Source organism: Lissotriton vulgaris, chromosome 1_2, assembly GCF_964263255.1.
Source record: "Lissotriton vulgaris chromosome 1_2, aLisVul1.2, whole genome shotgun sequence".
NCBI lineage: Eukaryota > Metazoa > Chordata > Amphibia > Caudata > Salamandridae > Lissotriton > Lissotriton vulgaris.
The window spans coordinates 217,591,384-217,619,338 of NC_141686.1; the positions used below are offsets into that span (position 1 = coordinate 217,591,384).

The window sequence follows — 27,955 nt, forward strand, 5'->3', positions numbered from 1 at the left end:
TAGATACTGCGCATTCCTGCCCTTTTCTTTGGACAGATGGCAGTGCAGCTCGAAGGCTTGTGGCACTGCCCTACGCCAAAATATTGTAAATACCTCCCTTTATTTCTCCTTGTTTTTTCCTTTTTACATGTGCAGCACACATAGAAAGAGGAAAAAAGCCTCTAGGAATTGTTTTTTTAAGGGAAACTGTCCCTTCCTGCATAAAAACAATCTTGCCTGCAACGCATGGTACAAGGCTGCCTGCATTGACACTAGGCTGCACTGTGTGCCAGCCCAGGGAGGGAGCTTGAATGCGTTGTATCTTAGCAGCGCATTCCATCCCCTTTCCTTGTGACCCAGCACAGCGCAGAAAGATCTCTTGCTGCGTTGCACTGCTCCACATCTTCGTAAATCTGGCCGATGGTCTATAGCCCAATCCAGTCAATTATGTGTAACCTGTGGGTTGGGGCTGAGGTGTGAAGGTACAGGCCATTAGTACTGTGTCACCTGGAGGGTTTTCTGTGAGATGGCTCTGCTGTCTAAGGCCAAGGTTTGTATGTTCTGTGGCCCTGGAGGGATGGATTTACCACTGCGTGGGGTCCCAGCCAGCAGTGTTAGTGAGCATGAAACTCACTACCTTAGCATCTCTAAGATAGGAAGGATAGATAGCTTTGCTGTGCCATTTTGAATCTGTGAACTAGTTAGAATAAGATAAAAAAAAAAAGGTTTGTGTCTGTGAGACCTGTATAACCTAAGGTTAAATAACTATCTACAGCCACAACCTATGCCTGCCCTCTAAGATCCTCTCCAAGCGAGTCAGGGGGGCATAAGTGGTGTGGGACGGTGGGTGTTCTCTTCCTACACCCTGCGGGGGTGATGTTTTAATACAGGCACCTTCTCTTCAAACACAGTTTGATCGTAACCATCCACCTCTGAGCAAAACTGCAACCCCTACACGACCCCCACCATCAAGGTGTCCAGCAAATAAATGTATGCCAATGTAAATAACTAAACCACGCAATGAAGTACTTTCAGGCTATGAATGTGGCGCGAGAAGAGCGCCGTTTGCTCGGTTAGCCACTAGATGGCAGGACAACTGCACAAACTATGCAGGGATAAAGCAGCCTCCAGAGCGGGAGAACTTTAATTGATGGCAAATAGGTTGACGGTGCCTGACAAGGCAGGTTTAGGACATGACTCCGCGTCGCACCTTTTTCTAATCCTCCCCTTCAAATAACCACAGCAATTTACTCTGGGACGAGAAGATTCGTTTCTGTTCGACCCAAACAATTGGAGTATAACAGCTGACAGACAAGGAAATATGAACAAAAGTAGTGGAATGGAATGCCTGTGACAAGGGTTGCACTCGGACATACATTTTAGAACCTGATCTTGGCCCATCTAAGGTCTGAAAAGATAAATACATTGGAGAATTTGTCTATGTGACACAAAGCACAAAGGTCATTTGAGATTTACAACAGTGATCCCTAGCAGGTTGCACGGAACTGCGGTATGAAATGCACCCAGTAAATGTAGATACTGAAATGAGGGCTATGCACTGGGGGCCAGAAATACAACCCACATCGAGATTTCGCTAGGAAAATAGGAGTTACACATGGAGGGGCAGATTTACAAGCCCTGTGCAACACTTTTGCGCCGCCGTTGCGTCACTTCTGTGATGCAGGGGTGGCGTAAAGCTAGCCCCATGCTGCGGGGATTTACAACGTGGCGCATCTAGGGAGATGCGTCACGTTGTAAAGCCCTGCGCCACATGAAACTTGCGTCAGGTTTCATGTGGGCGTTCCGGTGCAGGAACACCTCGTAAAAGATTTCCGACCCTGCTGTGTCAAAGCCTTGCGCATGCTTGAAGCAGGCGTAAGGTGTGATGCACCAGGTGCAGGATAGGACGGGTTGGGACACAACTCCAGCACTGCGCCAACGTGACAACGTCAGATGCGACACGCATCTGCATTTCCTTGCACATTAACAATGCGGCGCATCCGTGGTGGCGCAAGGATTGTGATGCGTATCGCAAGTTTCCTGGGGCATCCCTGCTGATCTGCAGAGATGCACCTGGAATTGTAAATCTGCCACGGAATTCACATCACTTTTACCATGTATCCGAATTTATTGCACGTTTTTTTAGGTAGTAAATTTGAGCAGGTTTGTTCTGTCGAAATTCACCTGGCGATAATTGTCAGGGTACAGTAATTACCACAGTCCTCGGGGTGATGATCCCTACGTAAGCGCCAATTTGTGTAGGGATTATAATCACTATCATTATTGCATCACTATCAGGTCGTAAAATACTGGTCTCAAACTGCGGTCAGTATTTTTGCGACGATTAAAGATTTTTCAGAACCGATCATAGATAGGTTCTTAAAAATCAAAATTGTAGTGGGTCGGAATCCTACTTATCTCATGAATATTAATGAGGTAGGTAGGTAGGCACTCCAATTTATTGCCATCACAGTGATGGTGGCCCTTGGGGTGATTGTATTTCAATAAAGTAATGCCGCCTGTTTACCCTAACGGACACCGAGCTGCATGTAAAAAGAAATGTTGACTATTTTTAGTTTAAGAGTTGTGGTTCCATGGACAACTTCCTACTTCTAATCAAACTTTTTAACCATCACAAACGGTAGGGGGTCTCAAGGGAATCCTTTCTCTTTTACGAATTGGTTTCCACATCCACATGGTGATCGGAATTTTTTTTATGGTTTACAAGGGCTATTTCACTTCTAAACCATTGATACATATGGATAGGAATTGCTGTTCGAAAAGGCCTACAACGCGCCCCTTCCAACTAGTAATTTCTTATCGATTTCTAAACCCATTGAAGGTGTCTCCAACTCCTAAAATAGGTATACTACATGGCTAAACGCAATAATGTGGTCACAAACACATAATCGGGGCATTTGCAACTGAAAAACTGCTTTGTGCATCTGGCACTAAGCTCTTAACCAACAGTCTTTATTGATGCCTCTTCTACAGTGTAGAGTTCAATTGAAGGCAAGTTTAAAAAGTTCCTTTTTCAAGAGTTTCCGAAATCATGTGCAGTGAGGATTTGCCTTCAGTCCAGGGGGCAGATTTACAATAAAACTAACGCAGCACAGTGCAGCAAATCATTTTGCTGCACTGTATTGAGTTAGTTGGGAAAGTACAGCGCTGTGACATCTTTACAACAATATGTCGCATCTCTGTGCTTCCCCCTGCGTTGGTGCACAAACTGCAGCCATGCGCCGACACAGGCATACACAGTATGAGTCAGTCATCACAAGCCGTTTGTGCAGTAAGTGATCACTGGTTCACACTATGGGACATATTTATAAGAAAATGGCCCAACGCGGTTCTGCAAGAAATTTTGCTGCGCCGAGCTGCGTCATTTTCTAAGTACAACAATGTGCCATATTTACAACAATATGGCACATTCCTGTACTCACCACTGCGCTGATGGAAAAAAGTAGCCTAGCGCCAGCACAGGCACCTTTGCACCAAGGTGCGAGAGGGCCTGCTTTGCAGGGAGGGTTGTTGTGTAGGAAGGGGCACCTTCCTTCACAAAAACAATCATCAATGGTGATTTGTGCCTCCTATCTGTGCTGCAGAATGCAGCACACTCAGAAAGAGCAAAAACCGAGGAGATATAAAAGTATTTATCCTCCCTGAGACACTCTTACGCCTCCCTTGGGTAGATGTACGTTTTTGACGCTGCCTCAGATAAATCTGGATCCATCTCAAAAAGAGATGGGTGTTGCTTGAGAGCGCCCACAGCAACCCCAATTACATACCCATTTGTCACAAAAAGCTGCATCGAGGAGGACCATATTTACAAGGCAGCATTAAGCCACGCAAAGTGTCTTAGCGGCCACTAGTAAATATGGAGCAAGGCACAATGCCACCGGAGCGTTACAAAAACTGGTGCTTCGGTGGCACAATATCCTTGTAAATATTCCCCTTGTTTCTTAGTGGGGGGTTAGTGTCTGAAGATATCCTGGTCTGGATTTTGCAGACATTGTGCACAGCGCAGAAGACTTTCAACTTCATCCTTGCATCCACTTGTAACTAGGAGAGTTTAGAGGACATTGATGAAAAAATGCCGGAAGTGAATTTGGACTTTAAATAGAATAGGATTCACCCAATAAATGCTGAGATTCTTGCATTGCAGTTCATCGTGTTGCCCAGACTCGAGTAAAAGCGTGATTTTCCTGTACCTGTCTCAGCCCCACATATTGGGTGTATCACTGAGAAGGAGACAGAGGAAAGAGTCTTGTGCCTGATGACCCGGTCCTACTGAGAGGCTGACAATTGCTGCAGTGGAGCTCAGCAAGAGCAAATTATAAAGTACAGAAGAGCTTTCTTCTCGTTGTTGTTCTATAGAATGACCCAGTAAGAGAGCTGACCCCCCCAAGAGGGGATCTGGTGCTGGTGTTAGGGACACAGGGCCTGATTCACCGAATGAACTTAAGACTCAATCCTAAACTTACTACTATTTTGGTATTCACAGAATGCACTTACTACTTTTGGTATTCACAGAATGAACTTATTACTTTTGGTATTCACAGAAGTCAGATTTTGTCTTAAGTTTTTCTTAAGACAAACTTAAGACAGACTTAAGATAAACATAAGACAGACTTAAGACAGACTTAAGTTAGGATTTTGTTTTAAGTCTGTCTTAAGTCTGTCTTAAGTCTGTCTTAAGTCTGTATTAAGTTTGTCTTAAGTCTGTCTTAAGTCTGTCTTAAGACTAACTTAAGACAAAATCCTAACTTCTGTGAATACCAAAAGTAGTAAGTTCATTCTGTGAATGCCAAAAGTAGTAAGTGCATTATGTGAATTTCAAAATAGTAGTAAGTTTAGGATTGAGTCTTAAGTTCATTCTGTGAATCGGGCCCTCAGAGGGGAAGCAGTCTGGTAAACAGCTGCCAGTGCACACTAAAGGTGATAGGCCTAGTGAGGATGGAAGACCAGAGGTGGGGTTAGGCGTCAAAAGAGGTGGTGATAAGTGCTTCTGGGAGAGAGTTGCATAGGGCTCGGCACACTGGTGTTGGATTAATGTGTGCATAACTCCGGGGCTCTATTGGGCATAGGAATGGTGTAGGGCCGATTGGTTGTTGTTGAAAATGTGTTTCACTCATTTGGTGCGCCCAGATTGTTTAATTCACCCTGCTATCTCCTTCTGTGGGTAAAAGGTAGAGGTGGTGTGATTACATCACTAGCAGAAGCCAGAAAACTAAGACTGCAGCAGCACGTTCATACCAGAGTGAGACACAAGGAATGTTTGCACCCACCAGGTTTTGCACACTTCTTCCTGCCCTGGAGAAAGAATGAGCCAAGAAAGGCTGGGATCGGCAAAGTGCTGAAAGCCCCTGCCAGTGCTGATTAATTCCGCCGGCAGAGCAGAGTGCCAGAATTTATTGGTAATTCCGTGTTGCAAGAGTAACGCAGAATAACTAAATTCTTTCAATCAATTCTGCCGGTGGAATTAAATATTCCACAATCCCCTATTTAAATCCTGGTTGTGAAGAGTTGCAGAGTTCTGCGCTGAGGATACATTGCGCAAATGAGGCGACACGAGGTCTGGTTCAGAGATGTGTCGTGCAGCAGCAGTTCCAAGGAGCTGTGAAGCTGCTATGTGGATTCCTATGTTGTTGTCAAGGTTGCCTTGCGATGCAAGTACCTGTTTCGGGATTGGATGCACAGTGGCCGTTCTGATGAGGCTGTGATCAGTGACAGGGAATGAAGTCCTTGCACAGGAAAAGTTAACACAACAGAGGTGATGCGTTGCTCCTGCTTGGGGTTGCGCTGTGCAGCAGAGGAGATGCATTGGTTCACCTGTGTCCACAGATGGGCTGGCAGAGCGCCTTCAGACCCACTTCCAAAGGTGCAGGACAGGTCGCACCACTTGACAGGGCAGGACACACATCTAGCAGAGCCCAGGTACTGGGTTAAGCTTGTTGGATGCCTGTTATGTCCCTATGGTATCTGATTAGGAGGACAGCAAACAACCACTCAGAGTCACACTGGGGTCCTTGGTGTAGAGATGCAGGGCCAGTTCTTTTTACCCAGGTGAGAGGGCATCAGGGCACCAGTCCTTCAGAGTGGCAGTCCTTTCAGTAGCACTATGGTCCTTCTTCCTGGTAGAGTCAACAGGTCTAGAAGTCTGCGGAAGAGTTGGTGTCTGAGGTTCAATATTTATACCTGGTGCCCACTTTGAAGTGGGAGAAGGTTCCAGATCATTCCATCCCCCAAAGCTGCTCGAAATTTCCTTCCTTCCTGCCCTCGTCCCAGATTGTCTGGGTTCACAGTAGACCAGTGTCAACCCCTTTGTGAGAGTGCTGAAGCTGGGCTTTTGTGATGGGCAAGTGTGGTAGGAGAATGTCCCTCCCCCTTGTTAACTCAGAGTGGCCCATCATGCCAACACCTTATCTTACTTTTGTCTCATTGTCTGGTAGCAATACACAAAGACCAGCTGGCAGCTACAGCTAGACATGTGACCCAGGAACAGGTTGCAGGAACAAAATGGTCAGGACAAGAATGCGCAAACTGTCTAAAAGTGTCATTTTCAGAATTGTGAATACGTTATTAAATGTAATATGATAACACCAATGTTCTCCTATGGGTGTGGTAGGCCTTGCAGTAGTGAACAATGAATGTAAGAGTTTTTCACTACCAGGCCATGTCAAACATAAAGGTAAATGGACAACTTTTTAAATGCACTGTACCCTCCCCTCTGGGCTCTACAGGGCCACCTTAGGGGTGACTTACATGTACTAAAGAGGAAGGTTTGGGCCTTACAACATTTTGTAACATGGACATGGCAGTTTAACATTGCATGCACAGGCTGTAATGGCAGGCCTGATACATGATTAAAGGGCTCCTTGAGTGGGTGGCACAATAATTGCTGCTGACCCATTAGTAGCATTTAATGTAAAGGCTCTGGGTACATGCAGTACCACTTTACTAGGGGCTTACTAGTAAGTTAAATGTGACTATTGGGTATAATCCAATTTCACTATTGTAAAAAAATGGGCTTCTGGTTGGGTAAGGTATATGCCTAAGCCAGGTAGAACCCACCACTCTAGTCAGGGTAAACTACATACACAACTGAGATAAACTGTGCTTACCCTCTGTTAGCCTGGCATAAAGCTGGCAGGCTTATCAAAATAGGCGATGTGTAAAGTGCAACACACACACACAATAACACAATGAATACACCACAAAAAGACACCATACAGGGTTAGAAACATAGTATATTATATTCTGAACAAAACAAATCTGGTAAGTACTTTTCAAGTTATCGCATTAAATGCATAAAGGAAACAAAGTGTTTAGAAATGTATTTCCTACCCTTAGGTACTTTATGGTAAGGTTTGTGAAAAGCAAGTGCGCTTTCTCAATGTGGGAACACCAATGGAATACTCCCCTAATCACAGTACCATAGTCTCTGTTAGACCTGACATCTTTTGGCGTGATTACCCCTATCTTTTTGCCTCTGCCTCCTGTATTTTTGATGCTGTGCTGGATTCGTTTTGTTGGTTTAGATGCTTTGGACACTCTGCCACTGCTGATCAGTGCCAGAGTGTAAGTGCTCCCTATGTAAATTGTTATCATGATTGGATATCCATGTTTGGCATATTCGTATCACCACGAAGTCCCTTGTAAAGTGCACAGGGTGTGCCAGGGCCGGTGAGGACGAATGCTACTAGTGGGCCTGCAGCACTGCTTGTGCCACCCACAGGAGTAGCTCTAAAATGGTGTCTCGGGCCTGCCACTGCAGCGCCTACGGGCAGTTTAGAACTGCCATGTCCTCCTGGTCCGCGTCCCCGCTGACCAGGCCAACCCTTCCCTTTTCGTGCACATCAGTCACCCCTATGGAAGGCCCAAGGTACCCCCCTGGGCAGGGTGCCGTGTATGTAAAAGGTAGAGCATGTACTGGTGCAGGTACCATGCTCTGGTAGTGAATTACCGCCATTTTCGTTATTCACTATTGTAAGGCTATCTCGCTCCATAGGTTAACATGGGGGATGCCGGCTACAGTGGTCAACGGCATTTCTTCCCATAGGAGCCAGATAGGACATAAGTATTTAGTATCCCTGAACTCAGAATTTAATAACGCATCTTTTAGGAAAGGTGGTTTTTAGATCCTGTGTTTGAGGACAGCACTTTTAGAAAGTTGCTGTTCTCTTGTCTGACCCTTCTGTGTGCCTGAGGCTGTTTGTGAGTACCTTGCCCTTCAGATCCCTTAGGGCTTTGCTTAGGAGTGACATATGTAATAAAAGGAGTGTTTAAGGCTTGGAAGGTAGTTTCAAATGCCAAGTCGCAGTGGCAGTAACCAGCAGACACAGGTTCTGCAATGACAGGCCTGAGCCAGGTTGAAAGGCTACTTACGTTGCTGCTACAAACAGTGATGTAGGCCCACTAGTAGCACTTGAAATACAGGCACTGGGTATATGGTATGCCACTTTACAAGGGGCACACTAGAAAATCATATATGCCAATCAGGTATACACCAATGTATCCATGTTTAGGAGAGAAGCACATGCACTCTAGCACTGGTTGTCAGTTGTAAAGTGATCAGAGGAAAGAATCAGCAAAAACACGATGTAAAAGGCAACAGGTCTAGGGAAAGACCACCCTAAGGAGTCCAGGTCTAATAGCTATGTTTAAAGGAGAGAACACGAGCACTCTAGCACTGGTTAGCAGTGGTAAAGTGTGCTGAGCCCTACAAGAAAACAAAAACTGGCTCAGAAAAACAGGTGGATGAAGTCAAAAAGGATTGGGATGACCCTGCAGGAAGGGCCACGTCAAACACAAAGCATAGCATTTAGTAGTGTGTTTGCAATAAACGTACCTTTCCTTTTTCAAAGAAAAAGCACAGACTGGAAAATCACTTGGCAGTGAATGTGATTACTAGCCCACATGTCCTCCCCTGAGTAGACCTTGGACCACTCTGGTTCTCTACCCTGAGAGAGTCAAGTGCTACAATGGAGGGTCTGGTTCCCAATAAGGGAAATTGTAGACTTATTACAAGTGCAGGCCTCACATGATGCCCAACCAGCAACCCAATTCCTTTCAGTTGTACCTTCAATAGGAATGAACAGCACACTCCTTTCCTAATATCTTCATTTGTCACTAAGAATCAGCACCTAACAAAACAGCCACCCATTTGCTCATGGACCTAAAACAAATAGCCCGTCTTCTAAATTAACTTCTTCTCTTCTTTTTTTTATCTATTAAGCTCTGCCTCTTCATAGCTCACATTGTCTCCCCCTCTAGCTAGTAGTCTACCTGTTGCTCTCCTTCTTTCACTTTTTATGCTCTCTCTGTCATTCTTTCTCTTTTTCCTAAGCTCACTCTCTCTCTGTTTTCCTATCTTTCTCTTTCTCTCTCCCTATCCTTCACCACCCATCTCTAACTGCTAGTTTCCCGGATTTTCCAACTGTGATATATTTCACTCACTCTTTCATTCTCACGGCTTCTCTCTTTCCCTCCAGCTATCCTAGTCTCACTTTCTATCAGACCCCATCTCCTCTCTTTAGCTGTATGTATTCCTTTCTGTCTTGCAATCTCTCACTCTCATATTGTATCTCTGTCTCTTAACACGTTTCAATTGCCAATTCAGTAATGCTTAATCGGCATGACTCATCAGTGTACAAGTATTTCCAAACTTTGGAAGCACTAAGCTATTGATGGTATCTGATTGTGTCAGATGCCCAGAAGTCATGCATTTTTTTCCCATCTCTGGGTTTTCCACAAGGAAGATCCAGATGTTTTCTTTATCCTTCAGCTTCATTAAGTCTGCTAAGATCCTTCAGGCAGTGTGTGAGAAAATGTATTTAGTTTTTCATTAAGCCAGTATAACATTTTTACATATCTATGGCTTGAATTAAAGTTTGGTGGAGAGGGTACTCCCTCACAATCATGACAGAGTGCCTCCATCCACCCACTCTATTTTGAGTTGGGTGGACCAACACTTTTCTGATGCCGGTGCCCCCTCTTCTTCTACTGGCTGGAGTAGGGCCCATCGGAGTAAAGGCATCATACTGCCCGCCCTATTTAGGGTGGATGGTATGATGTTGCTTTCTTTTCAGTGTGTCACCACCAAGTAAAATCCGGTGTTACAAACAGAAAAAAAAGACCCAAATACCCTGGAAAAAACTCCCAGAGTGTGAGCGCCAATAGTTTCTAGTTTTTAACAGAAACAAATTCCTGCTTTGACAAAAGTGGTTACCTTTGCCACCCTGACAGATGGGGGCTGCCAGCCTGCCGTACCCTATATGTGACCTTTAATCTTGTTCGACTATCCACTTCTAACTTATCAACGTGGATCCTGAATGTGGTCATTGTTTGTGTGAGTTTAGGGTTCTTCGCAATGTGTAAATATCCCACAAAGTGGTATGTCCTGTTAAGTAGTTTATAGCATTCAACACACTTCTATGCCCATCCTCCCTCTCATGCACTCTCACTCTTTCTTTCTGTGCCCCTCTTTTTTTGTCTCTTTGCTTGTTCCTTCTACCTGTGTCTCCATGACTCGCACTACCTTTCTGCCAAGCTTCTACATGTCTTGCCCTCAGTCCCTGTCTTGGCTTCTCTATAATGCCTCAAGGTTTCTTTGTAACCAGACTCTGCTCTGTTACATTTCAAATGGTGAGTTGCAGGTTTCCCTAAGGATCAACCGTACAAATGTTTTCACTGTTCGTAAACCTTCCGGATTGCAAAATCAGAGGGGCAGATCTACAAAAAACGAATGCAGTGCGGTGCTGCAAGTCATTTTGCCGCGCTGCATTAGTTTCGAAGCACAGGGATGCGACATATTAACAACAATATGTTGCATCTCTGTGTTACTCCCTGCGCTGGTGCACAAACTGCTGCCATGCGCCGGCACAGGCACTCTTGCACCATGGTGCAAGGATGCCTGCATCGTGGGGAGATTGTATTTGTGCAAAAAAGGGAAATTGAGTTGATTTCCTCTTCCAATGTGTGCTGTAGAATGCATCACGCATTGAAAGAGGAAAACAAGGAGGAGAAATGAAAACATTTCTCCTTTTTGCACTTCATGGTGTAGCATTCTGACGCATTTCCAAATTTACGATTTCTCGTAAATCTGGAAATGCATCAGTGGACATGGGTGTTGCGTGGGAACACCCACAGCAACACCCATGTCACCCATGTCACGCGCCTAACATTCAAAGTGTTGCATGAACAGGGGCGATATTTACAAGCACATGTTAAATCATGCAGGGTGACTTTACCTGTTCTTATAAATTTCACTTAGAAGGCTGCTCCACCAGTGCATCACTCAACGTGATGCACCAGTGATGCAAAGGGCTTGTAAATCTGCCCCAGTGAGCTTAAGACCGATAGAAAGCTTTCACCAATGTACTAATCTCATTTAGACATTTAGAAAAGATGTTCTGAATTGGTAAATGGGTATAGAATTGATTACTCATTCACAAATTGTAATGGATGTGTATCAGTGTCTCTTCCAACTTGCATATTGGTAATCTATGTATCAATAGTTTGCGACCTAACTTCCTATCACAAATCATTGTCCAATTACAGACTCCAATGTTAGGGTGGTACTGTTTCATAAAAGGGAATAATATTGCCCTTTAGCAGATTGCGGGGAGTAAGCAGTTGTCCAGGGGACAAATACATGCTCTCACTGAAGATTTAATTTTTTTTATTTTTTATTAAAGAAGCACCCTTTATATCCACTAATCTCATCTTTCTCCTCTATTCCCAGGATTGCTTCTGCAGCTTCCCCAATGGCTGTTTCTATGAGGTGAATGGCCGTCCGTTTTGTGAGCTGGACTTCCACCGTCGCCAGGGATCTATGTGCAAGGGCTGCCAGATGCCGATCGCAGGGCGCTGTATCAATGCCATGGGTGCCCGCTTCCACCCAGAGCATTTCGTGTGCTCCTTCTGCATGAATCAGCTCAGCCAGGGCACCTTCCGGGAACAGAAGGAGAAGCCCTACTGCCAGCCTTGTTTTACCAAGCTCTTTGTGTAGAGTTGAAGAGACTCCAACACTTCTTTTGTGCAAAAAAGTCTTCAACTAGTAACCTTACTTCCACTTTGGCATTCATCAAGTGCCAAAAGACTCTATAGAAGTGAATGTCCCTCTATAGAAAAATCACAAATAAAATAATAATAAATCTGGAGTGCAGCTCTGTTTGCAGAACTAACATTATGAGGAACAGGCACAACATTATCATGAAGGGAAATATTTCACGCCTTATACACCATGCCCTGCTGCCACCTCTGTTTAAGCAAGACATTTGTAAAATTGATATTGATCTCAATGTCCTGCTGCAGAGTTTGATCACTGTGCAATGTCTCGATGTCCTGCTGCAGTGTTTGGTCGCTGTACAATATCTCCATGTCCTGTTGCAGCGTTTGGTCACTTTCATCCGGTGCTGAAACTATCACTGCTGGCCTTGGTTCCCAGGAATAACCCACCTGGCAGACCCTTTGTTACTCAGAATACCCTTTTTGGGCCATCAGAAATGATCTATCTGGAGCCTCTCTCACCCCCACTTCTATTCATATGAACATTCTTATGATCCTTTGCCCCCTTTGCTCCCTTTTGCTGATTTCCATACCCTAAAATTTGACATGAAGCATTTTTGATGAATTCATTCCTTTGAATTTCTCAAACCATTTCTACCATGCTTCAGAAACCACATTCCTTTTTCCATATTCACCTTTAGACCATCTTCCAAGTTTCATTCCCTCTGCCCTCAGATTAAAGAATGATATCCTAATACATGTAGCACAAAATTACATAGGTGTCCTTCTGTGCCTGGTCTACTTCCTTATGCTCCAGGCCCTTCTATGCCTTTTGGTGTTGCCACCCCCCCAGTTCTGTCCCAAGCACTCCTTTGTTTGGCTATTTTGGTCCACTTAATCGTCATGCTGGTCAAACTAGTTTTGGTCACCCTGGTATTGGTTTCCTGAATCAGGTGTTCCTGGTTCTAGTCCTGTCTGATCCCCATCTTCCCAGCCCTGGTTCTTACCCTTCCTTGTATTACCCCTTCTTTGGCCTCTTCATCTATGGGTTACTGATGCTTACCCATATCCTGCTGGTCTGCTGGATCCTTCTCCACCTAACCCTGTTTAAAAGTGTTTTAAATCTGGCACTTCTATTCTTCTTGGCTTGAGACATCCTGATTCTTCTTTTCCTGGTCCCTGTCTTCATGGTCCACCTGGTACTGCATCCACAGAACCTTTCACTCCTTATTAGGTTCTCCTGGGCCTGCCCATCTTTATCCTGATAGGGTCCCATTGGTCCTTGTGAATCTGGTTGTCCAGGTCCCTCTGATACTCATCGGTCTGGACCAGATATTCCAATTACTAAACCTCCTACTCTATGTGATACTCCAGATCATGGCATTTGGTTTTGACCCCTACGACCCTCCTAGGCCTGTTCCTTGTCCTGTTTATTCTGATCATACTAGTCTACCTAATCATCTCCATCTGGTCCCTTGTCTTAATGGTCCTATTTCTTCTGCTTGTGCTATGACTATTTCTATTGGTCCTCCTCCAAATTGCACACCATGCCTGTCAGATTGGTCTCAGCCATAGGGAAATCAGTCTTAATCCTTCTCTAATTGGAACAGTCAAGTCTGAACTGCCAGGCCATGTCCTTTCTCAAATTACAAGCATTCCTCCCATCACCTATTGTGGGTTTAATGTACCACACTAAGGGGTCCTGCGTATGCCCAGAGGTGAGTCCTGTGCTCACTGTGCCAGTGGAAACAAGCTACAATGACTAAAAAGTCCAAATCAAAGAAGAAAACAATGAAAACAGTCTTGTAGTGCTTGTGGTACCTGGTTGAGGTATGACCTGGCATGGCTGGGTCCAAACTAAGGTGCATTTCGAGGGAAAATAACAATGGGTTGGAAACTGAGCAATTGCCAGTTGTTAGGGAAATTGCAAGAGTTCCTTCCATCAACTTTTGTGTGTTTGATATCAGCCTCACCATCGCAGGTTGCCCAAGGGCTGTGGTGTCCCCCGGCTGGGACTAGTTTACAGTTCAGGAAAAAAAACTAAATATTGATGATGAATATTATTCCTTGCGAATAGCTCAAGCTCACTAACTTAGAAAAATATTTATTTACAAGCATCTGTCCTCACCTCCAAGAACAGTTAATATAGGCCAGTGGTTCTTAACATGTGGTCCTGGAACCCTTGGGAGTCCATGCACCCTACTCAGGGGATCCGTAATTGATTAGAAAATTGAAAAATATTAACTGGTTATATAAATAAAGAAGCAAAATGCACAGAACATAGTATGGACCACATACTAAAGATAGGGATACATTATTCAGGAGGAGCACACAGTCTAAAGTCCAAGCTACATGTGGGATTAAAATTAAAGTGGGTAGATATAATATACAAGAAGGCATGCAGTCTCAGCTCTATGGGGATGCCTAGGAGCGCAGAAAATATGTATCATCCGTAGAGGCTGTGGATAATGCCGAGGTGGAGGGTGGAACATGTCAATTATGTGATTGTAAAGCATTCATTACATGAGGTATTTGGTCTCCTTTCTAAAGTGTGCCAAGGATGGAAGTCTTCTGATAGCGGGTGGGAGAGAGTTCCAAATTCTTGGTGCGGGCCCAAAGAAGGCCCGATTGTAGGTTTTTTCTTCCGGAACCATGGTGGTTGCAGCAACAGGTGTTTGGCAGATCAGGAGTTTCTGGCTCCTCCGGATATCACGAGTTTTGTGCGAGAAATGTAGGGGATTTGGAGTTAAGAGCTTTGTGTGTAATGCAGGCCAGTTTAAATTGTATTCTGGCCTCTAGGGGAAGTCAGTTCAGTGCTTTGAGGTGGGGAGAGATGTGGTAGAATTTCCTTGAGGCCATTAGGAGTTTGGCGGGGGCATTGAAACAGGCTTTCAATGGGGCCAAAGAGTTCTTGGGTAGCCCTACGAGAGAAAGCATTCATATTCTAGTCTGGAAATAACTAGGGCCTGGTTTTCTGTTTTAATGTCGGACATATTGCAGAAGGGTTTTAGATTTCCTCAGTAGCTCAGGTGGAATCTAGCCATTTTGGCCATCAAGTTTATATGGCCACGCATATTCAGGCTGCCAACAAGGGTTATTCCAAGGGATTTCGCGGAGTCAACAATGGTAGAAGGGTAGTTTAGTGCTGTGATGGTCTTGATCCCTTCCTAGATGTCTGGATTGGGTTTGGGTGGGGAGATCAGAAGAAATTCAGTTTTATTTGCGTTGAGTTTAAGTGGGTTGGTGGTGAGCCAATGGACTGTCCGCTTCAAGGCCTCGTTTAGGGAGAAAATGTCCTCAGGGGAAGAGATTTTTATGTAGATCTGTGTATCGTCAGTGAGAGGTTCTAGGTAAAGGTTGAAGAGGGTAGGGGAGAGGGTTTATCCTTGGGGGACTCCAAACGAAATCGGAGACTAAAACCAGAACTAAAGCCAAAACTTAAACCATCAGCATGCATTCTGATATATGCCCTGTCGAATCATTACAACTCCTGGCCCTTTACTTCATCTCTGAGCTTGTTTGTTTTTGCAAAGAATAAAAGTATTTTGCCTTTAAATCTGCAAGGGTGATCCCCTTAATTGGAATAGTCTCTCTTCAAGTGAAAAATCCTGCAAGCCTATTGTACCATTTCTTTACTCCCCTTTAAAAAGAAAAATATTAGCAAAGCTGTTTTTATTCAACTGCAAGCATTTTTAGAAGTTCATAATTTTTTACCTTTTCAAGCTGACTTTAGAGCAGAGTTGGTGGACGAACTTCAGCTGGTGGTATGTAGTTTTGAAACCTGTAACCTTATGCTATCTGATCTATCCGTGGCGTTTGACATCATGGGCCACTCCGTGCTTATCGTTAGAACTCATACTTATGTTCTCAACGAGAATGCTATCAAGAGCATGGAACCATTTTTGTATAACCGTTCTTAAACAATCCTGCTTCATGACTACGGGGCCTATTACGATCTTGTCGCAAAGCCTCAGACATTAGGTTGGATGCTTTAGGACTGAGATCGCTGGTTTCAATTTTGACTGGCTGATTACAATGCAGCTGGTCGGAATTGAAACGGGTCGGCTGTTCTGGCTGGATTCCGATGGACTTAAGGAGCACGTTGGCCATTCGGAAACCAGCTCATATCCAAATGGGTTTCATTTCCTCCGTCCTGATTATGATGCACGGTTTCCAACAGGCTTTCCAACATGGAAAGCCTGTCGGAAAGCATGTTTAGGGGTTCTAGCAGGGCCCCCTTCTTTTTGTGGCCTCCGGTGCCCCCTTGTTGATCCCTGCACTGTTTGCCTGCCACACGGTGCAGGGACGAATACAACCTCCTATTTCCCTATGGGAACACATGCTCCCCTAGGGAAATGTTGGAATGTGACTGTACCATGTGTGGTCTAATCATAATTAGGCAGTCGGGACCACCGACCGGACACCGGCCGGTCCCGTTTCCACTAGGGTGTCAGTCGGGGGAAACTCCAACCAACATCGAAATAAGCCTCAATGTTTTGCATTGCCCATGCAAGCAGGGTCTAAGACAACACAACAGTAAAGTGAGATTTATCAATACATGCAAGGCCACAAAACAAAAGGTAAGTTTGTTTTAAATTAACTTTAAGCTGATTTTAGGGTAGGGGGAGTAAGTAGATATGTAAGTAGAGTAAGTAGTCTGCTAACGCTAGTTTTGATTTGTAGTGTGATGTAGTTTGAGTAATGTAGGGCCCGATTCACAGAATGAACTTAAGACTCAATCCTAAACTTACTACTATTTTGGTATTCACAGAATGCACTTACTACTTTTGGTATTCACAGAATGAACTTATTACTTTTGATATTCACAGAAGTTAGGATTTTGTCTTAAGTTTGTCTTAAGACAAACTTAAGACAGACTTAAGACAGACTGCTATTCCCATAGCAGTCCAGGTACTGGTGTTAATCTGGGCTACTATGGGAATTCACAAGGGCATATTATCAAGCCCCTTATCGCCGCTTTAGCGGCAGTTTCCTGCTGCTGAAACAGCGATAATTCTATCGCCGTTCTTGATACTATGCCCCTACAAGTTTTGGTAACTCTACGGTTTTACGTGTGCAGTGTGACTCATACATTCCAGTTCTGTTATAGTGCCACGTTCAAGTGGTGTCTATATGGAAGTGCCTACTGAGTTACTGACGCCCGTTATGGCGACTTATTTCTAATGCATTCCTAATGTCGTAATTGGCCCGTTCGCATTAGCGATTAGCTGAACCTACACGTGGTCCTCCTTAACTTGGCTATATATGATAACGCCATTTTGAATGTTACGGCGGCCATCTTAGATCATGAGCGACCTCGTGGCCGACGTGCCCTTTAGTCCGTTGTCCGTTCCACTGACCACGCTTATCTGCCCAGCAACAAGCTATTTTTAGTACTGGTCAAGCCGCACATGCGCAGCTCCCACTGACCCGTAGATCTTCAGGAATGTGCACCAAACTGACCAGCGGAGTTGTGCCCCCTCCAATGAGCTGGCAGTATTCCAAAACATGACCATATATGTCTCGAAAATGTGTCTTAAACTTGTGCCGCCTATCTTTTATTGCCCCAAAACTGTATATAAAATGAGGTCGCACCGATGTTCGGTGTGATACCTCTTGCATTGCCGAAGGGTGCTGTTTGAGTGTACCACCACCCCATGGGGTCTTAATAAACTTGTTCTTTGCCTTTTACAGTTTCCGTGCCAACAGTTCTTGAGTGTGAGTGGGTTATCTCCGGAGCGTGTAGGCCTTGGGAACCCCGAAATACTTCAATTGGCGACTCTGGTGGGACTCATCGGCGACTCGGATGCCCGAAGGAGAGGTCGTGACGAAGGCTTGGAAACCCGCCATGGACGCGCGCTGCCACGAGTGACCCGAGTCTTGGCTGCCACGGTGTTTTTTCCTTTCCTTCCGATCTGACCTTCCAGGTGGCGCCGGTCTCCGACTGAGTCTTCAAAGTGTCTGCATCGTTGAGAAAGTGCCGTTTGGCTGATTTGGCTTACAAGACCTTGGCAGTTGGAATCTGGACATTTGAGAATTTGGTAAGCTTTGTGTTCGGTAAGGTAGTCTTCGGACGCTTACTGAAGTTCTACGATTTGTGTTCGGTAAGGTAGTCTTCGGACGCTTACTGAAAATCTGTGCTTTGTGATCGGTGAGGTAGTCTTCGGACGCTTGCCGAGTCCTACGAACTTTGATTTGAGTTAGCTAACATTGTGAATTTGTGATCTTTGAACTTATATGTGTAGTGCACTTCACATAGGCAGGCATGTAGAGATGTTTCTCTAACTTTGTTTTTCCTTTGAGCGGCACAATCGTGTGGAGAACTGTAAGTGCCATTTTGTCCGGTGTCACGCTTTCGTGATACTTTTTTTGAACATGCCTGTTTTCAGCACACTCCGAGGAATGTGTTGTCTTGGAGAAGGTACCTCAATTAGGTTAGCGGAATCACAGCCGGCTCCCCCAGAGGGAACTCCAAATAGGGACATGTACATAAAGCTTGGCCTTCCCCCTATTATGTACAGTAAATTATGGCATAAATACACCAAGGCCGATCCTGAATTGCAATGGCCTCTACACGGGTCGTATGATTTGAGTAAAATACAATTTGTAGAGCAATGTATGTTTCAACGCAGGTCTAGACAAAACATGTTTGATTGCGTGCGAATGTGGGAGAAAGCGGCGCGTGAGCGAATGAAGCGTGAGGTTGCCTTGGCGGACAAAGAGCAGCGCAAGGCTGCTCGGGATAAGGCTTTACAGCTTGAGGAAAAGGAGGCTCAGGAGAAGAAAGAAAGGGAGGAACGGGAACGTAATTTGCAAACGACTGGTCAGTTTCCTATTCGCCGACCACTTTATCCTGTCCTTAATAATGAAATTGATGATTTTTCTTTGTTAGATCGGTCACCGCCTCCGTACGTTTCGTCGACGGCTCCGGCTGCGGATTCCGAGGATGATGGACAGGATCAGTTGAGCAAGAAGGGGGTATCGGCTCTCAGGTTTACTGCGGATAGGTCCGCTCATTTACGCAGTTGGACTCGTAAAGTGAATAAGCATTGTGTTACTCAGGAGCAGTTGTTAACAGAAAAGAAAGGGTGGTCGGATCTTGAATTAATGTATTTTCTGTCCAGTCTGGCGGATGAAGTTGTAAACGCATATCGTGAACTTTCTGATACGCTCGAGCCTAAAGTGTTGTCGGTGTATCGTGAGAATTTAGCTAAAGGTGATTTTGATCTTTCAGATGTTGACGACCTGTTCAAGCAATTGATCAAGCTGCGGGATGAGACAACCCAATTACGACAGGAACGAAAACGGAGGCAAAAGGAGTCCGAGCCGGAAAATAACGGGCAGGCTAAGGAGTGTTCTCACCGTGGTTCAGATAAGAGTTCTGCGTTGCATGTTATGCCTATGCGTGAAGCCGCGCCTTTGTATGTTCCACCAAAAGGGGAAGGTACGGATGATGATAAATTGTCAAAGGATGCGAAAGGGTATTTTGTGTATAATTGGGTATACACGCCATGGAATAGAGCAGATGTCATGGCATTGAAAAATTCTTTACCTGATCTTCGGAAGAATCCGGCGGCATTTTATGAGGGGGTGGAGGGGGCTATATCGTCTTGTGTGATGACTCTTGTGGATATAGATTTGTTTTTTGGACTAATTTTACCACCTGATATGTGGAGGCAAATTCGTAAAAATAATGATGAAACGATATTGGGGGGGACATGGAAAGACATAAATGCTGCAGATTTGGACAGAGAACCAGCATGTAAGCCTTGTCAGTTAATTCTAGACCTTCCGGCAGCTATCTTGAATAAATTAAAAACGCTCGTTCCCCCTAAAAAGATTGATTGGACCATGTTAACGTCGTGCAAGCAGAAACCCGATGAAACGGTCTCAGATTTCTTTACACGCTTCGAGGAGGCGTTTCATGATTACAGTGGTCAATCTTTAACTGACGATACGGGTCGGCATTTGTTTGTAGATAAGTATGTAGCTAATCTCCTACCGGAGATCGCAAAGCGATTGAAGTCGAGTGAGAGTTCCTGGGCCACGGCGACCCCTACGTCCTTGTTAACTATGGCTCAGTATTATGAGCGGCAGGAAGTGGAGGCTAAAGAAAGTGTAGAGAAAAAGGCGAAGGAATTGAAAACGAAGGTGATGTTGGCGCAGGTTCGGGGAACACAGGGTAGAGGGAATGATAGAGGTAGACGAGGTGGAGGAAACGCATCGTATGGTCGTACGGACATTGCGGAGGATCAGTGTGCTTATTGTAAGGAGTTTGGGCATTGGGCCGAAGATTGTCCGGTACTTCGTGAACAGCGTAGTCAGCTTGGTCGAGGCAGTGGAAGGTCAAGAGGAGGTTATACTGGAACGAGAGGTGGCGGAGGTGATCGTAGACAGGTTGAGGAGAGGGGCCGTGGCCAGGACGAACGGAATACGTTTGATAGACGGAATCAATATCAGATTTCGGAAGGAGAGAATGTGGAACATCAGGATTATGTGCATGCATAGGATTGCGTAGGATGGGGTGAGGAATCAGTTGAAGTGCCGGTAGATCAGCAAGGTCCATATGTAACAGCGGGTATTTTGGGTTCTACTGATCAATTTCTAGTCGACACAGGAGCTACTCGTAGCGCTCTGTCGAAAAACTTGGTTCCGAGGGCTCCCCTGCCTGGCGAAATGATTATGTGTGTAGGGTTTGATGGCACACCCTCCCCCAGCCCATTGTCCAAGCCCCTTGCACTATGCATTGACAAATACTTTAGTTTTGGCCAATTTTTGTTATCACCCCATACCCCAGACAATATCCTGGGCATTGATTTGCTTAAATATTTTCGAGCAACAATACGCTGCGCTCCAGAGGGAGTGCGGGTTATTCTGAACGACAATTACCCTGACCCTGATGATTGCCCTGACCCTGACAGATTTTATGCCATTTTAGACATCCCTGCTTTGGCTTCCCTGCCGCACGCGTTGTGGGCGACCTCAGATACGGATGTGGGAGAGATGCGCATTCCACCAATACGCATTACTGTTAAGGAGGGGGCCCCTCTACCACGAGTGCCACAGTATAAGATTTCGAAAGAAGGTGAAATTGCACTGACACATATTGTTCAGGACTTGATTTCTGCAGGGGTGGTGGAGGAGGTCCCTTATAATGTTTGTAACAGCCCTATTCTACCGATTCTTAAGAGAGACTCAGATGGCAAGATCTACCGATTTATTATTGATTTGCGTGAGATAAATAAAATTGTCATTCCCCAATACCCGGTGGTGTCTGATATCACGACTTTGCTTACTTTGGTTCCACCGACGGCCACCACCTTTAGCGTTATTGACTTAAAGAATGCGTTCTTTTCCATCCCTGTGCACCCAGATAGCAGATATCTGTTTGGTTTTACGCTCAATAATAAATCGTATAGATTTTGTCGTGTTCCCCAAGGATATACTGAAAGCCCTAGCATCTACAGCCAGGCTTTGAAATGACAACTAGATTCCTTTAAATTGCAGTCTGGCGTTGCGCTCATCCAGTATGTGGATGACCTTTTGCTTGCCGCCGACTCCTATGCACAATGTGAACAGAGTACGCTTGCATTGCTTTCCTTTTTGGAACAAAACAATCACAAGGTTTCCAAGAAAAAGCTTCAATACTGTAGACCCCAGGTGACCTACCTCGGTCATCTGTTGTCTAAGGAGGGGCGGGCATTAACATCTGATCGAATTCAAGCAATTTTAGACACACCAGTCCCCCGCACGCAGAGAGATGTGCGTGCCTTCATAGGGTTGACGTCCTTTTGTAGGCAATGGATCATGGGTTTTTCACATATCATAAAACCTTTGCTAGCATTACTGTCCAAAGCTACACCGATGCCTCTTGAGTGGACAGATGAATGTCAGAAAGCTTTTGAACAGTTGAGACAGGCCCTTTGTTCCGCACCCGTGTTAGGAACACCAGACTACACGAAACTTTTCACATTGTACGTGCACGAGAATGATGGGTGCGCGTTGTCAGTGTTAGTGCAGTTACACGGGGATAAGCAGAGACCATGTGCATACTTCTCTGCCATTTTGGATCCTGTAGCACGAGGGTTGCCTGGGTGTTTTCGAGCGGTAGCGGCAACAGCAGTAGCCATACGACAGAGTGAGGGCATAGTGTTATCACACAAATTGTTGGTGTTAGTCCCTCACGCAGTAGATGCCCTGTTAAATCAAACAAAGACCCAATACCTCACGAGTGCACGACTTACAGGATATGAGCTGACACTCTTAGCGCCACACATAACATTGAAAAGATGCGCTACTTTGAACCATGCCACCTTATTGCCCTATCCGGCCGAGGAGGGTCAGGAAGAAAAACATCACGACTGTGTTTTCCTGACTGAGGAACAGACAAAGGGTCGTGTTGACTTACAGGATGTGCCACTTCCTGATGTGGATGGGGAACTGTGGGTTGATGGATCGTGTTTAAGGCTGCCAGATGGTACGACTTCCGCAGCATATGCGATCACGACTCTTAAGACGGTGGTAGAAACAGCTAGGATACCACAAAAATCGGCTCAGGCAGCAGAGCTGATAGCTTTAACAAGAGCCTGCGAATTGAGTGCCGGATTATGTGTGAACATATACACGGACAGCCGGTATGCCTTTGGAGTGGCCCATGACTTCGGGCTTCTTTGGAGGGAACGCGGGTTTCTGACATCACACGGGGAGCACATTATGCACGGAGAGCTAGTGCGTGATCTCCTAAATGCGTTGCTTAGCCCTAAAAAAGTAGCGATAGTGAAGTGCAGTGCCCATAAGAAGATTACGGATAAAGTGGGTCAAGGAAATGCCTTTGCAGACAGCATAGCAAGGCAGACGGCTATGTCCCGAACTAGCTCCCCTATGTACGTGGTACAATCACAGGCTGAGAGATGGAGTGATGCTAGAGCAGAGATACGGGATATTCAAAAATCAGCCACAGAATCTGAACTTGCGGCTTGGGCAGCAGATGGGGTACTAGATGACGAAGGTTGTTGGAGAAGCAAAGACATGGAGAAGTGGAAATTGCCTGCGGCTTACTTACAGGCGATGGTCCAGATGACACATGGACTGGCCCATGTCGGAGCTCTTGCAATCACTCGGCTTTTAACACGAGTTTGGGAACATCCCGAGATTGCGAATACTGCAAAGAGAGTAGTGCAGACCTGCCTGGTATGCTTGCAACACAATCCTGGAAAAGGGACCCATACTCCGAAAGGAGGGTTCGTTCCACCTTCTGCACCGTTTGAAGTGCTTCAAATGGATTACATCCAACTCGAGCGCTGCAATAACCTGAAGTACGTCCTAGTGGTGGTGTGTGCTTTTAGCAAATGGGTTGAGGCCTACCCCACGAAAGACAATACGGCTTTGACAACAGCTAAGGTGTTGCTTAAGGAATTCTTTCCTCGCTTTGGAGTTTGCAAATTTTTGTGGAGCGATAATGGGCCCCATTTTGTTGGAAAGATTGTGGAATATGCACTGAAGGGGTTAGGGATTCAGCAAAAGTTCCACGCTGTATTCCACCCTCAGTCAGCAGGTTTGGTCGAGCGGTACAATGCCACGTTGAAGCTTAAGCTGGCCAAAATTGTGGCGTCTACATCGTTGAAGTGGCCAGATGCGTTGCCGCTAGCACTACTATCTCTTAGATCAGTACCCCACTCACAAACTGGCCTTACGCCCTATGAGGTGGTGTTTGGCCGCCCTATGAATATCTGGGGGGTGCCCAAGCCGCGATTAATACATGATGTGCCTTGTGTTATGATGAATGATTTTTTGGCACGATTAACAAATGATTTGCTCTCTATTCATCAGCAGGTTCGAGAAGCGCTCCCTGATAACTCTACTGGAGAGGGCCACGATCTTCGTCCTGGTGACCATGTAATGGTCCGCTCGTTTGAGAGAGCAAGCAGTCTGGAGCCCAGGTGGAAGGGCCCCGAGCAGGTCCTCCTGGCGACCCGCACCGCAGTACGAGTGACAAACAGGAAGCGGTGGGTGCATTCGACACATTGTCGCCGTGTCTCTCCGGATCTGGTGACTCCTGCTGTGTTGACTGATTATAAGGAGATCTTGGAGAAAGAAAAGAGCCCAGCTGTGACGTCGGCCGAAGTGGAGGGAGCCTTCCCGGACCAATCTGCTACCGGAAGAGAGCGCTACGATCTACGTCCACGATAAGAAGATTTTTGTTCCTTTTTAATGACTGGTTGGTTACCGGTCCAGGTTTGTGAAACGGAAACCGGGAATTCCAAGGGGGGGGGATCAGTTCTGCCAGAGTAGCGACACCCGTCTTGGCCCGGAGAAGAAAACAACGGCTACCTCGGAGTTCAGCACCGCATTTTTCTTTTTTTAGGTATACACGCACGTGTATCTGGGACAATTTGTGAACAATTTGTGAACAATTTGTGCCACTTGAGACTTTGCACAAACTTTCTTGAACTATGGCACCAACGGCATCTCGTGATAAGAAAATATTGGGTGCCTTTCTCTTTGTCTTGACCATTGTGGTGATAGCTGTTATAGCCTGGGTAGTCGAACTTGTGGTGCCTGTACGTGAACATTTGCTGCCGACTACCCCGGCACCGTCTGAACATTTTCATTTCACATTGCCTTTCCATGAAGAGCGCCATCGCCAAACGTATTTAAATAACAGCTTCATTCAGATTCTTCACCACACGCATAATATGACCAATACCTCTAATTGCTGGGTGTGTGGAATGTTGCCTGGGCACCAGAAGAGAGGGGGCACCCCACTTATTCCACTCCCGTTTTCACACAATGGGTCATGCAACGCCTGGTACACCCTCCTTTTTACTCTGAGATGGCCAACTAAAGGGGGGGTGCTTTTCCGTTTGAATAAAGTATGTTCCCATGACAAGGATGGGTTTCCCCGGGCTGAGGGCACACGTTTCGAATGGGAAGAGTACAGGCCTGACAATGTATCTGCCCCACGTGTATATAGCAATCAGCGAAATGTGAATGTATCTAGTGCTCATGTCATAAATGTCATTGCTACAAAAGCCGATTTATGTATTAGAAACAAGGGCACGATTGCAGTGGGGAAAAGTGAATGTAACATTACTCTCACGTTTGATAGCCCGAATGGCATTTCATTTGTTGCATCTCGAAACACATACTTTATCTGTGGAACGAAGGGGTACCATCAGCTTCCAGTGGGGTGGTTGGGCACGTGCTACGTATCGTTTGTGCTACCTCCTGTATTCATTGCCCCTCCAATGTACCACAACGATTATACATTGTACCACGATTTCGTTTTGAACAGGGTTAAACGAACTGTTGCCCTAGAGGACATTGATCAAACGGACACTGCATTACAACAGTATGTGGATTTTAATCTGGGACTATTCTCCTTTGTGGGGGCTGCATTGAACAGCCGGAAAATCAGACGACTGACACGCGTTGTCGAGGCTGTTGCGAATGACACTGCCATTGCCCTGGGGAATATTACCGAGGAACTACAGATTACCAGAATTGTCACCCTCCAAAATCGAATGGTGTTGGACGTTGTTTTGGCTGATCGCGTGGGGGCATGTAGAATTATCGGAAGCAGCTGTTGCGTATACGTCCCGGACAATTCTCCATCTGTGTATGATGCTATTTCCAAGCTGCATAAAATAGCTGCTGAAATACACCCGGACAATGGGACTTGGACACTTTCAGGATGGTTCTGGTCCATGATTGCAACTTGGGGCTGGAAACTGTTGACAATTCTCTGTATACTTGTGGGAGCAATGTTTTTTATATGCTTATGTATTCAATGTGGCCCCGCTTTATGTTCAATGTGTCTATCAGCTTGCTTACCATCGAGGCGAGCTCTTGCCCACGACAAAATGATGCTACACAAAGAGGTGACACAAATTATGTTAATAGACATCGAGGACGAACATCCTGACTATGTTCATTATGAGGTAGATTCAGCTAAACGCTAAAAGGGTCGTCTGTCGTAATTGGCCCGTTCGCATTAGCGATTAGCTGAACCTACACGTGGTCCTCCTTAACTTGGCTATATATGATAACGCCATTTTGAATGTTACGGCGGCCATCTTAGATCATGAGCGACCTCGTGGCCGACGTGCCCTTTAGTCCGTTGTCCGTTCCACTGACCACGCTTATCTGCCCAGCAACAAGCTATTTTTAGTACTGGTCAAGCCGCACATGCGCAGCTCCCACTGACCCGTAGATCTTCAGGAATGTGCACCAAACTGACCAGCGGAGTTGTGCCCCCTCCAATGAGCTGGCAGTATTCCAAAACATGACCATATATGTCTCGAAAATGTGTCTTAAACTTGTGCCGCCTATCTTTTATTGCCCCAAAACTGTATATAAAATGAGGTCGCACCGATGTTCGGTGTGATACCTCTTGCATTGCCGAAGGGTGCTGTTTGAGTGTACCACCACCCCATGGGGTCTTAATAAACTTGTTCTTTGCCTTTTACAGTTTCCGTGCCAACAGTCCTTGAGTGTGAGTGGGTTATCTCCGGAGCGTGTAGGCCTTGGGAACCCCGAAATACTTCACTAAGAAGGCTTTGTAGATCTAGGCCTCAGTGCTTTCCGTTGTATAAACCTTGCGGGTAAACATTTCAGGCTGTTGGTGTCACAAGAATTCTTCTACACGTCTACACGTCCAAGACAGCAATGTCTAAGTTTAAGAGAGAAAGAGAAATGATGTCACAGAGAGTGAGAGAGAGAAAGAGAGAGAAAACAACATTAAAACTGTGTTGCAGAGTCTTGAAAAGTCAGAAGTAGATTTACTAGCTCCTTGCATCACTTTACCCATGTTAAAAGTGACTCAAAAGTGGTGTAATAAGGTTGTGGATCTTTTTGTCAGATTGTTGTAAGCTATCTGTTGTCACTGCTTGGAGGTAATTATAGATTTTGCAGAGAAGCTGCTGTACAGTACGCACTCTGGGCCATATTATGAAGCCTGGGCGACAAAATTATCGCCACTTTATCGGCATGCTCTATGGAATTCCAATCGAAGCTCATGTCTGATGTCCTTCACATGTAACATGAGCTTCGATTGGAATTCCATAGAGCATATTATCAAACCCATTATCGCCACTTTAGCGGCACTTTCCTGCCGATGAAGTGGCGATAATTTTGTCATCCATGCTTGATAATATGGCCCTCTCTTGTTTCACAAATAAAGCTAACACTACAGTTTTACGAGTGCAGTGTACCTGGTATATTTCAGTTGTTATAGTGCCGCGTTCAAGTGGTGTCGATATGGAAGTGCCTACTGCGTTACTGATGCCCGTTATGGCGACTTACTTCTAATGTATTGCTATGAAGGCTTTGTACATCTAGGCATCTGTGCTTACCTTGTATAAAGAGTGCGGCCATTATTTGACTTGAACTCTGCTTCTATATGTCAAAGTATATTCAATAAGTTGCAGAGAATTCCATTTCTGTTGCTCGATAGGCCGTGGTTGCTTCTGAACAATGTTTGGTGAAGGAAAGAAAAGGACATTTTGATTAGCCATCGTAAACTGAGTTGCGTAACTACTATCAAAAGTGAATTTTAATGTGGGTTCTTAATATTCCGTAGTTAAGACTGTTGCAGCTCCAGCAAACAAAGGAAGATCAATAAGTTAATAGAGGCCTGGGACGGCCTCGTGACTGAAAAAAAAATACTATAATGGACGCACAATTAATAATAAAAGAGGCCTAAGCATGTGGCGTAGTTCAGAAATACGACACAGAAATGTATGCACGCACAATTTTTAAGATTAGAGATGTATAGGACCTTGTGACTTATAAATAAATATTTCAATTATATAAGTACAATTTAAAACCATTGAGGGGTAGAAAGTGCAAGAATACTTGGAGATACCGTGGTCTGAGAAAAGTAAACAATGTTTCATGAATGCAAGATTTGGAATTCTGCCAGGCCTTAGTCACGCTCTGCCATGAAAAAAAAAACTAACTCCAG

At 45.3% G+C, this 27,955-nt stretch overlaps 1 protein-coding gene and 1 long non-coding RNA gene across 2 annotated transcripts in view; one reads left to right on the forward strand and one right to left on the reverse strand.

Moving 5' to 3' along the window:
* The window catches only part of LPXN (leupaxin), a 372,214-nt gene extending 360,063 nt beyond the window's left edge, over positions 1-12,151 (forward strand). Inside the window, exon 9 of the mRNA XM_086953138.1 lies at positions 11,726-12,151. Within this exon, the coding sequence (XP_086809264.1) occupies positions 11,726-11,992 (267 nt within the window). The 3' untranslated portion in view covers positions 11,993-12,151. The remainder of the gene's footprint in view (positions 1-11,725) is intronic.
* Positions 12,152-12,727: 576 nt separating this feature from the next.
* LOC147735038 (uncharacterized) lies at positions 12,728-14,275 on the reverse strand. The gene is made up of 3 exons (XR_015307551.1): positions 14,104-14,275; positions 12,999-14,057; positions 12,728-12,820 (listed from the first exon to the last, which is right to left on the reverse strand). It is a non-coding gene; the product is annotated as an uncharacterized LOC147735038 (long non-coding RNA).
* Positions 14,276-27,955: the final 13,680 nt, after the last annotated feature.